Raw genomic sequence first — 18,180 nt, 5'->3', positions numbered from 1 at the left:
AGACAGTTGCTTCCAGTAAAATCTGTGGATAATATTTTAGATCCTTTTGACCTTAATTAATATGTATTTCTTCATTTTTCATAACACAAGGTTTTCCTAGAGATCATGTTTTGAAGAGATTATGGGAAAGTAAAGTTTCGTATGTATTTTCTTAGTTAAGCCCATTTCCTTCTGATTACAAAATACAGGAAATCTCTTTCAAACACCCAAAGGCAGAGGACTAAGATAAAATACTTAAACCATGGAAAATACAGAAGAAAATGGACTAAGGAAGGAGGGTCAACTGGAGTCTCAAGGGAGACGACAAAAATAGATATGTGACAAGTGTCTACAAAGTGGCCTTCAGTTTGGGTACACATTGTCATTTTAAAGACTTTTTGTCATTTGAAAAGACGTTCGAATGATAATTTTGTGGTTGTAGAGAAGTATCTTTGGCTTCAGGTTAAAAATAGTCCCAGTAGCGTAACACGTTACCGGAGGTGACTTATCCAGCAACCTGTGTAATCTGCGGCAGAGCCCACAACTCAATAGAAGAGCAGGCAAGATGGAAGGTACAGGAGCTATGTGATAATATCCACATGCTTTTTACGTAGGGGAGTCCCCTCAGGCCCTCACTTAGAGCACACTCATTCTTGTTCTAGAAATACTTCTAGCATGCTCAGAGCGTATTAGAAGATAGAAGGAGTGTTATCAACTTCTGCAAAAGGTGTGTTTGGGGGGTGTCCTTAGACATAAGTGGCAGTTCATATCCTCTGGGAAAGGGAAGAGACAATCGTCTAAAATGAAAAACCTACAGCATTTTTCAGGGTATTCAACCCACATTTACCGAGAACCTCGTGCCTGCCCTTGTGAAGTTTCCTGTATTGCCTGTTCTCAGGAACTATTTGGGGTTCCTGAAAGTCACATCCTCAGAGCTGTTCTTAAGCCATTGTGGGCTTTTCATTGCATCCTTCTTGCTTTCTGAAGACCACATAGAGATTCAGTCTGCATCCCTTTCCATTCTGAAGTACACCACACACATTATATTTTGGAGTTCTTCCCCCACGATGGGCTGTGGAGTAGGCTAGCTTAAACCTTTTCCTGCAGAGAATAAACACATAGATCCTTTTGGATTTAAGAGTTTTATTGCTAAAGATTATGGGGAAAGAAATGAGATAACCCAAATAATAAACGTGGAGAAATTACAGGAATATTGCTCCTAAATCCTTACTGTCTTGCTAGATAGTGCTCAGCATAGTGTGGCAGCTTGGCCTTCCTACTGGGTGACTTTGGGCAAATTGCATAACCTCTTGGGATGTCAGTTTGTGCATCTGTGAAGTGAGAGATTTGAATCAGGTTACCTCTAAAGTAAGCACCTATGGACTCTAAAATTTACCATTTTGTGTGCGTAATTATTACCCTGGGTCCTTGAGAAAAGGCTAAATTCTGTATAGTCCTTTTAAGAAGTCAAGTCAGTGCTTAATACACTTTAGAAATTTTCCAATCAAAATAGTTCGTAAAAAGATTTCTTGAAAATGATAAGCTGCTTTTATCAGAAATGGTCGTGTAGGTAACACAGCTCTGTCTCCTTGATGTTGGCTGAGAATTGAAATGTTAAAATAGTTAGCCTTAGCCGGCAGCTCATTGACGTTAATGCTTATGATGATGGTGGAGTAGCTTCACTTCTCTAAGCACTGGGGATAGTAATGCTGTAGGAGGTGTTGTGCAAGCTAATATTTACCAAATACCAGTTTGTGCCAGATTCTATGCCGAGCGATTTCCCATATATGTATCTCATGTAATCATTTCCCAGGATGACTGTATGTGGTTCTAACATCATAGGATGTCCATATGTCCTCTGCCTGCATTTCCAAACATCTATGCACTTATGGTCTAGAGCAGGGTTTTTTTTTCAATTGCAAGATACTGCCTGTTTGTGGGTCTTGAAACCAATTCCAGTATTTCTTTAAAAAATGTAGAGTAGAAAATAGCAGAATACATTACATGTAGTAAGGATGAGAATACTTTTATGAAACACATTTCATATGTGTATAGTAGATCACTATAGTATACACAGATACATATATATGTATTACATACACACACACGCGTATACATATGGTATTTTTTTTCTTTGGAGGGATGGCCTCGGTAAAAAGTTTTAAAGTCTAGAGAATGTTGATTAAATGAATAACAGTGAGTAGGAATGAAAATGGTATTTCTGAAAATGGTATTTCAGAAGTCCTTTAGTTTTATGAATGTTATACGATCCGTACATTTTATTTACATTAACATGTATGTGTCTCATTTGAGAAATATGGTATAGTGATGACAGTGTGGCTCTGAAGTCAGACTGGATTTGAATCATCTCTGCCCCTTGTGCCATCTCACACATCTTCCTTAATGTCTGTGTCAGTTTTCTCATCCTTAAATGAGAATAAACCTCACAGAGCAGTGTAGAGGATTCAGTGAAATAATTCCTGTACAGTGATTACTAAGTGCTCAGAAAACGTAGTTGATTTTTATGGCACATAATGCTATACTGAGGTGCTTTTATCATGACTACTTTTGCCTGAATGCTTCCCAGGAAGGACTCCTGCTTTCCATGGAGAGCAGTGGAAGGATTCAGGTGTCTCAGTCATCTCCCTCCTCTTTCCATTGGCTGCTTGCTGGGAAAGACCTTTGTGTGTCTATTACCATTATTTCTATCAGATTTCTTATCTGGTGGTTTACACATTTTCTATGTTTTTTCTTTTATTCTGTTTTGTTCACCAGCTTGCATTGTCATTTGTTTTGCCTAAAAGTTTTGAACAGATTTCTCTTATTTTGGGCATAGTATGAAATTCTTCCTTGTCGGTGTAAGAATACTGAAGGAGCTAAAGAAAGCCTACAGATTTTGCTGTTCTGAAAAATGCTTTGCAATTCTTCAGGCAGTTATTGATGGGAAAGTGTGTCTTTTCTGCTCTCATACCTAGAAAAGTAAAGGGAGTTATCTAACTCTGAAGAAGATTCTGGGAGAGGCTTACCTTTCCCTGTAAATCAGAAGTTTGAGCCAATCTTTCAGAGAGAGCCGCATCTGCAGCATCGTTTTCATCTGCCATACTTCATGTCGTTTTCTCATTTTCTCCTGTGTTCTCATGTTTTGGATAACTCAAGCTACAGCAGTTAAAATCAAATACGCCGCTCACCATCACATTTCATGTTTAGCCTAAAATCCCAATGCACGGAAACAATTATAATTCCATATAATTGACCTGTTACTCATGCTAAATCATCTGCTATTCAGTTTCAGTGCGGTCTTTTAACTGAAAAGTTAGGCTGTACCTGCTATGTATGTAAATGGTTTTAAAAGTAAAATGGACTAAAAATCACATCAGTTCCCAGTTTATATTAATATATTACAAAACTATATATATGTATAGTGTGTGTGTAAATATATATATATATATATATATAAAATATGCTCGACAGATTGGAAACATTTTGGGGATATTTAGTTGTGACCAACAAAATAGCGGTACTTTGAAAGACTGAGTTATTGTCTTTTTGCTTTTCCAATAATCCTATTAAAGGGAAGTATAAAAAGATAATAATTTATCATAGATGTGGTTTCTCAAAGCATGATTATAGGAGCTGTCATATTGTCATATTGAGATTATTTAAAAAATAGTTTGCAAATAGAAGAGACCAAGGGCAGCTTGGCCAGTGTGGTGCTTAGCATAAATGTTTCATCTCATATTGGATTTTACCAAGAGCTTAAGTGGGTAATGTCATGCCACTTGACTGATTGGGTTTATATCACATTTAGAAAAGTACCAACGTCTGCTTTTTCTTCTGAGTAGTGTTCTTACATATCTTTTTTGTCCAGCCCAGTGTTCATGATGAGTTACAATGGCTATTAGTTAATGGCAGTTTTAGTCATTTTATATTACTTTGAAATGTTTTGGATCATATATCTGTGATCCAAATTTGCACATTTGTTAAACTAGTTTTCTGTATATGGATTTAAAGTAATTATCATGGGAAAGTTTACACAAGCTAAAGTATAGGGAAATAACGTATTATGTACAGATATCAGGCATATTAGGAAGACGCCAAGTTGTGAGTTCTAATCCTTATTTTCCATGGACTGTGTTACTTTGGCGTGAGCTGTCTAAGCTAAACAGATGACAACTAGAGAATTAATTTTAGTACCTACAACACACTGTTAAACAAGTATATGAAAACAATTTTGTAGCATTTATTATATGCCTAGTGCTGTGCTAAGTCCTTAAAATGCATTATCTCCTCTGATTCTCACAATAACCCTGTCTGTGATAGATATGATTATCTCCATTTTACAAGTGTGGAACCTAAGCCTTAGTTAAGTTTGACTTAGGTCAAGCTGTGACGGCTGGAGTTAACTCTGGCCTGTTGCATTCTTCCAAGTGAAAAAATACCTTATACTATTTAGATTAGTGTGCCCTAGCTTAGTGGTTGGCACTTGCTTCATTTTTGGGAGTTACCATTGTTGACATTAAAATCCTGATGCTAAGAAAGCCTTGTGGTGTTAACTCATTATTGACAGCGTCATGATATCTGTGTCAGCTTGCAAACCTTTTGATGAAGGTGAACTGAATGACCTGGTGGTGTTTTTCCCTTAAAACTAGAAAGAAACCCAGAATCACAGCCACTAAAGGAGTGGCAAGAAGTGCGATCAGAGAATACAGTCATATTTCAAACGACAGTGTTTCCCTTGGGATTATTTATTGATTCCGAGATACTTAATTTCCACTCAAATAAAATGATTATTAAAAATGACCTCTAGGCTGTTTGTGCATGTTCCGGAGTTTACCATATTATGTCTTCTTTAAGTTTTCTTCACTTGCAAATTAAATTTTCAAGATCAAGCATGGTACTCATTGTCCTGTTTATGAAGCTTTTCATTTTGTGGTTGAGTATTCTTTTGGTTCCTACAATTTTCAACAATTGTTGGCACTTACAATGGATGCATTTTAATTGACAGAGAGGATATGGTAATATCTTTTTCCTCCAAGGGCCTTGTCATTAACAAATGACAATAATATCTAACACTTTTATGTATATACTTCCAGACTTTTTCTCACTATGTGTGTATAGATGTATGTATACTTTTCTATGTTTATGAAAGTATCTTTTTTTAGATGCTGTTTTTGACTTCACAATATGTCATGAACATCATTTAATGTCAACCAAATATTCTTCCTTAGTGCCCTTTTTTAAAACTTTATTTGGAGATAATTGTAGACTCTCATGAAGTGGTAGGAAATAATATAGGAAGATCCTGTATACGCTTCACCCAGTTTCCCCCAATGGTAAGTAACATCTTGCATAACTATAGCATAACCAGGAAATTGACCTTACCCAATGACCTTTTTCACGTTTCACCAGTTTTACATGTACTTGTGTGTGTGTGTGTGTGTGTGTATGTGTGTGTGTGTGTGTTTTAGTTCTGTGCAGTTTTATCACATTTGTAGATTGGTGTGAACACCACCACATCCAGATGCAGAACAGTTTCATCATCAGAATCTCTCGTGGTACCTATTTATAGCCACAGACACCTCCCCCTTCCCCCATCCGTAAGCCCTGGCAACCCCTACTCTGTTCTCCATCTCTAATTATGTGATTGTGTCATTTCAGAAATCTTATTAAATGTCATTATAAATAGATGCTTAGTAAATACTCTCTTCTAAAGATGTCCTGTCATTTATTTAAACACTCAACTTTTGTTGGACATTTAAGATTTTCACTTTTTCACTTTTATAAACTAATGCTGTGATGAACACATCATACCTAAATCTTTTGTGCATATTTAACTATTTCCTCAGGATAAATACCTGGAACTGTAATTGTTGGGTTGAATTTTCAGAGGGTGGTTCAGTAACGCTTCTAGTTTATATTGATCAATTGCCTGAAGGAAAGTTTGCCAATCTATAATACCCCCAGCAGAGTATGAGAATGCTTATTTCCCCATATTCTTTTGGCTATGTATTACGTATACTCTGCATGTCTCTCTCAGTGTAGTCTTTTTAAAAGTGGGAAGTAGAAAGTGGGAATAGTCAGAGCCATCTGGTCTATATAGAAGTGATAACTTTCCCTCTTTGAAATCTCAAAAACAAAAGGTAATATTTGAATATGTAAAAAATTATAGCATCTACCCTGAAAAATAGCAAACTGAAAGAAAAAGGAAAACAGAGTGGGGTTATTTGCAACTCATAACAAAGGATTAACTACATAAAAAGAGTACATTCAAATTTATATGAAAAATATCAAGATCTCTATAGATAAATAGGCAGAGAATGTAAACAGACAGGAGAAGATAGAAGTAGTCAACAAGCTGTTGGGAAAATATTTTTTCTTATTAAGAGTCAAATGCAAAATAGCCTAATAATTTAAAAAATTAAGAGTAATAACTAAGTGTTGGTGAAGTTGTATTCAGTTGATATGCTGATGATACTATAAATTGGGACAACACTTTGGCAAAGTAATATGACAGTTTGTACTAAGAGTTGTCAATATGTTCATTCTGTTACACTGAATAACTCCAAATCTGAGAATTTATTCTGAGAAAATCATTCAATATAGATAAAAAGCTACAAGGGTGACAACATCTATTTTAAAGCTGCTTATCATAGTACAATTTGAAAATAATATAAACGTTGTATATCAGAGAGCCCCGATACCTCAGAAGCTGGGTACTGATGCAGTAGGCAGTCTTACAGGATGGCCCGGCATCTGATCCACAGCTTTCTTTTTTGTTATAAAATATCATACATACAAATGAAATATATGTGTGTGTATGTATATGTATATTTATTTATTTATTTCAGTGAACAGTAATAAAGTGAATGGCATGTGTGTATGACCCAGCTAAAAAAAAAGAACATTACCGGTACTGTAGAAGCTCCCTGTGTGTACCACCACCATCTAGCTCCTCTTCCTTTCCCACAAATTTAGCCATTATGGTAAGTTTTATTGATTGTTCCCTTGCATTTTTTCGAAGTGTTTTTTACCGCGTGTATGTATCTCGAAACAATATATTGTTTTATCTGTTTTTGACCCTTGTCGAACTTTTGGAATTCTACTGTATGTATTCTTTTGCGACTTGTTCTGTTGATGGGTGTTATGTCTTGTGAGATTCATCTGTACAGATTCGTATAGCTGTAGTCCCCCCCATGCACACACACACACTGCTATGATATAGTATTCTAGGTTTGCCGATCTTCAACTTCAGTTGGTTATATCTGTTTACCAAAGTAATTGTATTTATTTGCCCTTTGGTTTTCAGCTTTTCAAGCCCCTGCCCTCCTCAAGAAATGTATAATTCATGACAAGATCAGCTCATTCTATACCCACCATTCGGCAACTTTTTCAGTCAGTAATCCTCACCTTTCTATCCATTTAGGGCTTTTTTTCTCATCTAGCATATAGACCATATTTAACTTTGCACAATCTCCCATCCTAAAATACCTTTTTACAAAGGGCGCAGACTTGTGTCCAGTTCATCATCATGCATTGCTTCTGCTTGCTGTGTCCTGTAAGTCTATTTTATTCTAGGATAGTTTTCCTTTCTTTTTTTTTTTTTTTGTTTATAAGCTCCTTTTTTTTTTTTTTTTTTATTTCTTCTCCCCAAAGCCCCCCGGTACATAGTTGTGTATTCTGCGTTGTGGGTTCCTCTAGTTGTGGCATGTGGGACGCTGCCTCAGCGTGGTCTGACGAGCAGTGCCATGTCCGCACCCAGGATTCGAACCGACGAAACACTGGTCCGCCTGCAGCGGAGCGCGCGAACTTAACCACTCGGCTACGGGGCCAGCCCCTCTTTTTCTTTCTTTTTAATTATGACTGAGATGTTGAAGAGACTGGGCCAGTGACCCTACAAAATGTTCTACCTTTTGAATTTGGCTGCTTTCTTCCCTATAGTATCATTTACCTTGTTCCTCTAGCTTGTGTTTTTCCTGTAAAATGAAAGTTAGATCTATAGGCTTGATGGAGTCAAGGTTAACATTTTTGGCTAGAAAACATCTTTGGTAATATGGATGCTATGTTGGATCATACCAGAAGACACGTAATATCTGGTTAATGGACCATGAGTGTTACTAAAATTGACCCTGTAGTAGGATAATGACGATCTGATACCTCCATTGTATGGATATGTTTTCCCCCTTTGTATTGAAAATAATCTATATATTGCTAATTTGGTACTGTACAACTGTTCAGCTTGATACCAGCTATTCACATAATTCTTTTAACATCAATAAGTAATCCACGTATAAATAAGTATTTTCATTAGGACTTGCAAAATGATGTTTTTTCCCCCAGTCCTTTGATTTCTTTTCCATTTAATAGTTGCCACTGAATGCCAGTTTCTTAATTTACAAAAGGGAACATACCTTTCTAGCATTACTGGTGTGTAGGGGTTAGAGTACCCATTTCTAAGAATCAAGTCATTTAGGAAACTGAATTAATTGTCAGGTTACTTGGTAGGGCTGGACAAAGAGATTTAGATGTGCTGAAGCAGTAGGATATAGGGCTTAAGAGCACAGACTCTGGAGCCAGACTGGCTAGCTTCCAGTATTAACTTTGCTATTTACTGGGTATATGACTTTGGGCAAATGACTTAACCCGTCAGTGTTTCAGTTTCCTCATCCTCTACTGCCTTATGTATCCATGTGGACAAGGACTGGAAAATAAAAGAAAAATGAAAAAGAAGTTCTGTTAGTGGTCAGGGTATGGATGATTAAAATGTTTTCTTTAGTTTTGTATCATATTTACAATGTAAGAGAGGAAACGAAAACGAAAAGTAACTGTCATGCTGCTTTTTAGGTATTTTTAATGTGCATTTTAAAGTGCAGACTTTGATCATGATTCATGAACCTTTTATGTTGAGTTTGGTTTATCCTTCTTGATACAGTGTTTAAGAAATTCTTAATGCAATAAAATTGTAATTTTCATTAGATAAAATTTTATCCTTCAACTGTTTTATTTTAATAAACTCAATGTAATCACTGTTCAGCTTTTTAATAAGCAGGATAGGATAATTATCCTCAGTGTTTTCTCAGTGATATGTAGTCAGTTTTCTCTTAAATACATATTGAGACTACATTTAAAATTTAATTTGAAGTGTTTTTACCTTAAGGAATGTTGCATAGTTAAAAAGAACAAATTAAGTCCTTTCATATTTAGTTTATGAGGCTCATTTCTTTTTCTCTACTTTTTAAAAAATGAGTTTCATGATAGGATTTCATATAAGGGAAGAAGATTATTTGTGTGATTTTATAACATTCTTGGAATGAGCACACAGTCTCTCTCATTGTCTCTTTTAGTCTCATAGCTTTATAAGTAATACAATAAAGGTCACTTTTCCTCTGTGGCACATAAGTAAAAATATGTTCTGAACAAAGAAACTTTGTTTTCCTCATCACAAGTTAAATATTGTTATTAAGTTAGAAGAGAGCTCAGCTGGGATATCCTTTGCTGTGAAAAGATTATTTTGGTCGCTTAAATTGATAAAACAGAAATATTAGTGTTAAGAAAATTAAGTAAAAATTAATTGTAGTGGAATCTGCTTATTTTGTTTCCCGACATGGAATAGGTCTTTGGCCAATATTTACATTACTTAATAAAACTTTCATTAAGAGAATTTGAGTTGATGTAGTTTTCTCGATGTAGGTAAAAAAACAGAATAATAAATCTCAGCTTTCCAAGGGATTATTTTATTTGGTAGGCCCTGTCTTTCATTACCTCTCTAAAATTTGGTATTGAATTTTATTTTTTAAACTTTTTATTATGGAAAATGTCAAACATAAACAAGTAGAATAAAATAACCCCTCATGTACTCATCTCCCAGTTACAACGGTTATCGATTTCTGGCCTGTCTTGTTTTCTCTGTACCCTCCATCTTCTCCTCATTTCACCAGCCAACCCTGGATTGTTTTTAAGGCAGATACCAGATTTCATACCATTACATCTGTAAACATTTCAATATATATGTAAAAGATAAGGTCCCTCTCTTGTAAGCGTAAGTGCAGTAACTTCATGCCCGTTTGCATCTTCAGTTTTTCCGAAGGCTCTTATCCATGGTGTTGGTTTGCTCTAGTGTTCCTTCTAGTTTAGTTTTCATGTCTGAAATGATTTTTGCTTTAATTTCTTCTTGAGTCATTTCACTCTCTTTTCAAATGTTCCTGTTATCTAATCACTACGCTTTCGAGTTTTTTACATTCTTATTTATGTTGATCTTTCACAGCTTCTATAATTTTCTTAATTTCTTCCAGCTTATATTGCCATAGTTGTAGTTTTCATCTAATTCGCAAGCATGTCTTTCTGGCATGTTTTCATTGTCTGTTGGGATGTTATTTCACTCCTTATTCTGTTTTTTACTGTACATTGAATGGGATTCAACCAAGATCCTTTTGCGTTGCTCATTTTTAAGCGAAACAAGTTTTCCATGTGTTTTTAATAGGAAATGCGGATCAGGAGGGCTTTTCTAACTTCGCTGCTCTGGATCTCTTCTGTGTTTTCACAAAGTAATAAAAAAACACAGCCTGAGATCTGCGATCTGCTGGCTGTGTTACCCTCTCCGAGTTTTGTATGGACCTTCTCTTTCCTTTGCTCTATTTTTCCTGTTCTGCTGAATTTGGATTGGATTCCCAATAGTTACTCCTCAGCGCAAGGGTTTTTCTAGAGGGAGAGTGCGGTTTGCCAATTTCCTAAATTCTTAGGGCCCAACTCCACCCCTCAGCACCCCACCACTCTAAGCACTCCCAGGAGTTCGTTTGCCCTCATCCACAGGTTGGAGCCTGCAAAGTGCCCTCCCACTTTCTGCCGGTGTTCTCAGAATGGCCTGCGCAGCTTCCGGGGAATGCCTGGCTCTCAGGGCTGTCACAGATTTCTTTGCCTTCCCTTCATTTCCTCTTGCACACTTTCTGATACCATGTGGGTCTTAAAGCTATTGGTGATCGGTTTGTAATGACCTGCTTGTATTTTGGAGTTCATCGTGATATTTTGTCCCCTAGCTTTGCTGTAGATGTCTCTGGGTGTTTGGTTTTGGTGTCCTGGTTGCACTGTTTTTCTGGAGGTCTTGGAGGATATTCAACAACTTTGATGCTAATGCCATCTTCCCAGAATCCTGTTTTTATTTTTAAGTTCAGGTCATTTGCCCAAGAACAGAGGCCAAGTTGTTGATCTGCCATTAAGATTCACCTTTGAGAACGCATAACAAACCTTATGGGTCACTTAGTTCAAGCCCTTCATTTTATCTGTAAGGAAGCTGAATTCTAGAGAGGTTAAGTAACTTTCCAGCTATTTCGTATAAACCTGAAAACCAGAATCTTTCTCCTGACTCTCAGTACCCTGAAGATTGCAGCAGTGTTCTTGTTATTAGACACTCCGAAAAGCTCACACTATATTGAATTTTAAAAAATTAACGTAAGTTTCGCGAATTTTTTATGGATAGTATATTTTTCTAAAGTTGTAAAGATTATATAGATATTAATAATAATATTTTCTCCCATGAGGAAGAAATCCACAGATATTAAATTACTACATTTACTAATATGTTTGGCATTTTGTGTAAGTCAAAGTGAATTAAAATAACTGTCGGTTTAAAAACAGTATTTTTGTCTGTATTTCTTGGTAGTTTCTTAAGCTACTTTCACTGGCAGTTTTTTTTTCTTTTTTAAGGTAACCACTAAAAAGTAAATATAAGATATAAAGTTTTAATTTGGAATTTAATAGGAATGAGCAAAGCTGCTTGAACCTGGGTTGAAATTCCATTTCTGCCTACTTTTGTGATGTCATTTCTTTTGACTAGCTGTGACCTGAGTTAAGCGCAGAGTTTTGCCTTCGCATTGCTCAGTCTAGTCATTCTGTACCTAATGTTTCTGCTTTGTTTGCAGCGGTGCAGAAGGATCGTTCATCGGGTTGTTTAAGTAGTAAATGATGTGGCTCTCTAAAAACTTGTTGTACTCACAAGTTTTTTCTTGCCAGTAATTCTACTTCTTTTCCTAAGAAGTTATTCTTTATAAAAAAACATCACAGTAAATTTTCTAGTTCTGTGTAATTTTCTTTCCATTCTGGTCCTCACTGGTTATAAATAACACATGAAATGACTTTCAAGGTAGAAAGCAGGAATCCATTTTGAAATGTTCTATAAAATAAAGAGTGATTTATGGTTTCTTTATGATTTGGGCTGAAAGCACTCGGGCTTTGCCAGGTCATCAAAGTCCTGTCAGGGGAATCTATTATTTATTGTTCGATACGCTGGGAGTGGTGTAAGTACTTTATTTTATGTTTATCTTATGTAAGTATAGTGTTAGGAAAAATCAATTCCAGATACTAATACAGTTTTAGGAATAGATCGGAGAAAACTAACCTAAATATTATAGTTGTAAATGTGAGGTTCAACATTAAGGATTTGGATGAAAGGGGGATTTTGAAAAAGGAAGGAGTAATGGTTTCATTCCTGTGAAATAGTTTAGATGAGATTGTTGAAAATATTAATTTCATACCTCTTTGGTGCTGATTTTAGTCTAGCCCCTTCATCTGATAATGACACATCTCTATCTTATCTAGACAAGTTTTGGAAACTTGCAGACAACCAGGACTACACATGTTTGTTATATGATCGTATAACATTTCATAAGCTTCTAATATATTTTTTCTAGCTGCCAACTTTATAACAGAACCTCAACTGAGACGGGCATAATGTAACAAACCTCAGTTTCCCCCATTCCAAACTGTTATGAAATGCTAATTTAATACCTAATATTTACCTGTGTTAGATAAAAATGACTTGCCGGTAAAAGTTGTTGGTCTTGCATCAGAATTACACATTTTTCCTATAATGCTTTGGCAGAGTTCTTTGATACAGCCTCACTAATGAGTTTGATAATCATATTCAATAATGTGATGTGTTTAAATGATATTGTTTGATAAAATTCTATAGTGTACATATAGAAAAGGCTATTTGACATTTTAAAAAACTATTTTAAGTCGTTAGATCTTTGAAGATAATGTAAGTAAATAGTAAACAAGTAAGTTTTTTTCCCCCCTCAAATATGTAATCTTATCAAAGGGATAAGAAGAGAAGGGAAGAGAACCAATATTTATTTATTTATTTTATTTTATTGAGCTAACTTTGGCTTATAACATTATGTAAGTTTCAGGTGTACAACATTATAATTAGACATCTGTGTGTACTACGGCATGTTCACCACCGAAAGTCTCGTTTGCATCTGTTACCGTACAGTTGATCACCTTTACACATTTTGCCCTCCTCCTCCCCCCTTCCCCTCTGGTAACCAATCTATTGTCTACTTCTATGAGTTTTTGTTTTGTTTTCTATATTCTACATATGAGTAAAATTGTATGGTATTTGTCTTTTTCTGTCGGACTTATTTCACTTAGCTTAATACCCTCAAGGTCTATCCATGTTGTTGCAACTGGCAAGATTTCATCTTTTTATGGCTGAATAATATTCCATTGTGTGTGTGTGCCGTATCTTCTTTATCAGTTCATCTTTCTCTGGGCATTTAGGTTTCCCTGTCCTGGCTGTTGTAAATAATGCTGCAATGAACATAGGGGTGCATATTATCTTTTTAAATTAGTGTTTTCATATTCTTTGAATAAATACCCAAAAGTGGAATAGCTGGATCATATGGTAGTTCTATTTGTAATTTTTTGAGGAATCTTCATACTGTTTTCCATAGTGACTGGACTAATTTCCATTCCCACCAACAGTGTACAAGGGTTCCCTTTTCTCCAACACTTGTTATTTCTTGTCTTTTTGATATAGCTGTTCTAATGGGCGTGAGGTGATATTGCTTTGTGGTTTTGATTTGCATTTCCCTAATAATTAGTGATGTTGAACATCTTTTCATGTGCCTGTTGGCCATCTGTATATCTTTGGAAAAATGTCTATTAAGATTCTTTGCACATTTTTTTAATTGGGTTACTTATTTCTTTGTTGTTGAGTTGTATGAGTTCTTTATATATTTTGGATATTAATCCCTTATTGGATGTATGATTTGCAAATATCTTCTCCCATTTGGTAGGTTTCATTTTGTTGATGGTTTCCTTTGCTGTGCTGAAGCTTTTTAGTTTGCTGTAGTCCCTTTTGTTTCCCTTGCTTGAGGAGACATATCCAAAGAGATATGGCTAAGACCAATGTCAAAGAGTATACTGCCTATGTTTTTTTCTAGGAGTTTTATGAGAACCAATATTTATTGAGTGTCAGTGACATGCTAGGAGGCACTGTGTAAGGGTTTTTTTTTTTTTTTTATCATTTTGTACCTATTCTTCCCTTCAACCCTTATTATTAACCCCACTTTCCAGTTGAAAACATTATACTTGTATATTTGTATTCACATATTTTACAGTGTGTTTCCCCTGTATTGCTGTGTGATTTGACTCTGATCTAGGTTATCTGTTTCTAACTTACATCTGGCTTTGCCTTGTGGGAAAGACGGTATAATTCAATGTAAGCCTATGTATGTTTCATATACATGCCTCACAAGGATGTTGTGTGAATTTGAGTAATGATTCAGAAGTTCACTTTTTATGGTGCCCAGTGTTGAAAAAGATTTTATTTTGAGATTAATCACGGATTTAAATGCTATTAAAATTGAGCTTATAAATATGAATTTAAACAAAACAAGTGGTTATTTTATTTTGCTTAATTATCAATAAGACCAAAAAGTTTATTAAATTTTCCTAAACAAGAGTTAACCAAAAAACCCTGAAACTTAAAGTTCCAATTATATATGAGTTCATCCTTCATGCTGTGACTAGGGTTGTTTTTCTGAAGCACTGATTTGATCGTGCTGTTCTTCTGGCTACTCCCTGTTCCTTACAGGTTCAAGTTCAGACTCCACACTTTGGCTCCAACCATTCTTTTTGGAGCATTACCTTTTGGTTCTCTCTTCCTTCACCCTTTGCCAGGAATACTCCTTTCCATTTTCCTTTTTTCTTCTTCTACACTCTTCGGTTGGGTTATTACAGATCTTGGAAGACCCAGCTAGTGTACCCTGCTCTCTTCGCAGCTTTAACTCCTCTCTACAAAGGAAATGCTTCTTTCCATTGTGTTTCTCTAGCAGTTTTAATTGCATTTATTATTTTAATCCCTTTAAATTCTTGTTCTTTACACTCTGAGCTCTTTTCGGCTAAGAATTGTCTTAATCTTATCTTTTTTTTTCTTACCACCTATCACAGTCTGTTTCATCCCTCTCTCCCTCTTCCCTTTCCCCATTTTCTCTTTCTCCAAATATTTATAGAGAATTACTACGTGCCTCCTCTGTTCAAGGAACTCAGTGTTTATTGAATCAGTGGGAAGAAATATGAAATCCTGGCCAAGAAGACATTACTAACTGTATTATTAGTCTGTTATTTTAATCATTCTAAGCATGAAGATAATAGGCCCTGGCCATTTAACATAGGAATAGCCTATCAGTTTCACAAAGTTGTGGGATGTCTGGATGAAAGTATTAAGGGAAAACACAAATGATAGTCATTTTGGTTTTATGTAATTTGGTCTTAAATCATGTTCACTATTGAAATCCATCCTTGTCTTTGCTTTGTCAGCAGAGACATGACTCCTGACAGTGTTGATTGCAGCTGTGGAAATAACCACATATGTATTTGCTTATCCAAAATAACAGCTTATTTGGGCCAAACAGAAGAGTGATTTTATTATTTGCCAGTGGAGTTGGCATCTGGTAAAAATAGGTGCATGTTTCGAGTAGTATTTAGATGAAAGTCTAGTGCTTCTAAAATATCTTTATGAAGAATAATAAAAGTAGATAGTGCTTATAGAGCCAATACCCTGTACTAACAACTGAACAATCCTATGAGGTAGATGGTGGTATTCCCATTGATGGATCAAGAAACAAAGACTTGGAGAAGTCAAGTGACTTGTCTGAGGTCACACAGCTAGTTAAGCAGCAAAACTAAGACGAAACCTAGGTCTGTCTGATTGACACCATACCGATTTCGTTACATTGCTGTCCTGCCCTTAAATCCTCATTCTCAGACTCATGTCCAAGTTGGAGAGAGTGAATTTATGTGGTATTTTGAATTTGAGATACCAAATTACTGAATTACTTGATCTTTGGCGAGTTGTTTAACCGTTCTCATCCCATTTCTCATATGGATAATACTGCCTGCCTTCCAGGATTATAATGTGGATTAAATGAGATGACGGATGTAAAAAGACATTGTGAACCATAATGGCCTATGCTAATGTTTGGTGGTATTATTAATGCTGTCGTTATTACATGCTTTAACATACTAATTCTGTTTCCTGAATATTTCTTTACTGTTGTCCTTTTTAACTGAGCTGCTTAACAGCTTTTAAAGTACCATAGTGACTGCATTTCATGAATAAGAAAAGTTATTTCTTTAGGTGTAAAAAGTTCAGATAGTTTTAAGATAAAAAATATTAGAACAACATAGTTTTAACTTTTTGAAGAAGTAAGTGTGCTTAACTATTTAAAACTTTCTCCTATTTCCTTCCACACCACAAATTCTCACTTTGTTTTTATTTGAATTGTATCCAGAGTTAAGGTTGAAACTTTATGATGGCTTATTTCCAATAATTGATATTTAATGGCTATATTCAGTACATTCGGTCAGAACAACTTTTTTGAACCAAACATTATATACCCACAGTGTTCACCACTGGAAAACTCTAGTTCTTCCGTGAATGCAGCTGGAGCTTGTGTTTAATGTGGTTTTTAACTGGAGATTGACTATGTCAATTGCTTCCACATGGGTATTGCTTTTTGCATAAAGGAGATAATTGTTCCCTTTTCTTGAAATCCATGATGCTTAGTGTGTAGTTTAAACCCTTGCCAAAAGAATGGTGCTGTTTCTTTTCTGTTAGGTAAAAATCCAAGTGGCTCAGGGCGTTTTATTGTAGTGAGTCAGTAGTAGCCCTATAGAATTGCATCAAACTTTCAAAACATGCTTTGTTCGTCTGACTGATAGAAAAGATTTAATAGCCTCTATTGAAATGGTAGATCTCACGATAAAAAGTTATAGAAGAGTCTTGAACTTACAATATAAGGTATTGACTAGCCGATGTAGCAGAACACCTGAATTTTTTTTATTATACAGTCATTATCTTTGATTAAAACAATTTTTTTTGCTGGTACTGGTCATAGTAATATATTTCCTCTTATGATAACCAGCTTTATGGTGGGGCTCAATTTAATTCCCAAACAGTAATGTCCTTTTCAAACTTCTGTGTTAACCAGAAAGTAAAATCATATAGCTTGTGAATGGCCTCTTTTTAAACTAGCTAACCTAGCGGCTTAAATTCAAAGATGTGTGCCGTTCCCGCTTAGAGACGCTGTGGCTTTGGAGTTATATTTGAGTTCCAATTTCAACTCTAAAACTTTTGTTTTAAAGCATTGGGCAGCAAGTCAACATATTTGCACCCTAGTGTCATCTTCGTCTCTAAAATGTGTGTGCAGATGCTTCTCTCTCACTGCAGTGGGGAGAGTCAGATGAGCTAGTGTGTGAATGTGTTGTTCAAATGACTAAATAACAAAGTGCTGTAGGAACAATATTTTGGCAGTTGCTCATTTATGGTAATTTGCAGGTCAAAAGAACTTAAGTACTTGATTTTTAAAAATATCTCTTCCACATAGTAAAATTTTCAGTATTAGTAGGATCTGTTTAAGAAAACATCCAGTGGTATAATAATATAAACTTTATGATTTTGAATACAAGGATGAGTCTCTTTTGTTAAACTCTTCTATACAGCGATGGCATGAATTGAACATTTTGTGTACTCTCTATATATATATTTCTACATTCTAAATGATATAGGTGTGTGTTTTTATAGGTTTGCCTGAATCCATCATTGCGGCTGCATGTTCAAGAAGTGGCCAGAGGGTTCTGCATGTTGATTCGTAAGTTTATCAATGGTAGCATTTACTACTTCCTAAATATCTCTATACATAATTAAAATTTAAATATATGTGTGTGTGTATATATATGTGTATATGTATGTCATATATAAACTTTTTAAGTTAAAAAATGATTGGAATTGTTTAATTTTCACCAGAAATATGTGAACTATGTAACATACAAGTTTTACTATTATACTATGTGAAACAGTGATGTTTCCTTTGAGAATAAGCCAATTATTATGTACCATAATTTTATTTTTCACAAGTGGTTTTT

General features: G+C 35.3%; 1 protein-coding gene across 1 annotated transcript in view; it reads left to right on the top strand.

The window, feature by feature from the left end:
* Window positions 1-18,180, top strand: part of CHM (CHM Rab escort protein) — a 157,081-nt gene that overhangs the window by 2,551 nt on the left and 136,350 nt on the right. Inside the window, exon 2 of the mRNA XM_001500825.7 lies at window positions 17,840-17,906. Coding sequence (XP_001500875.2) covers window positions 17,840-17,906 — 67 coding nt within the window. The remainder of the gene's footprint in view (window positions 1-17,839; window positions 17,907-18,180) is intronic.

Source organism: Equus caballus, chromosome X (genome assembly GCF_041296265.1).
Source record: "Equus caballus isolate H_3958 breed thoroughbred chromosome X, TB-T2T, whole genome shotgun sequence".
Lineage (NCBI taxonomy): Eukaryota > Metazoa > Chordata > Mammalia > Perissodactyla > Equidae > Equus > Equus caballus.
This window is presented reverse-complemented; position numbering and strand designations above follow the sequence as displayed.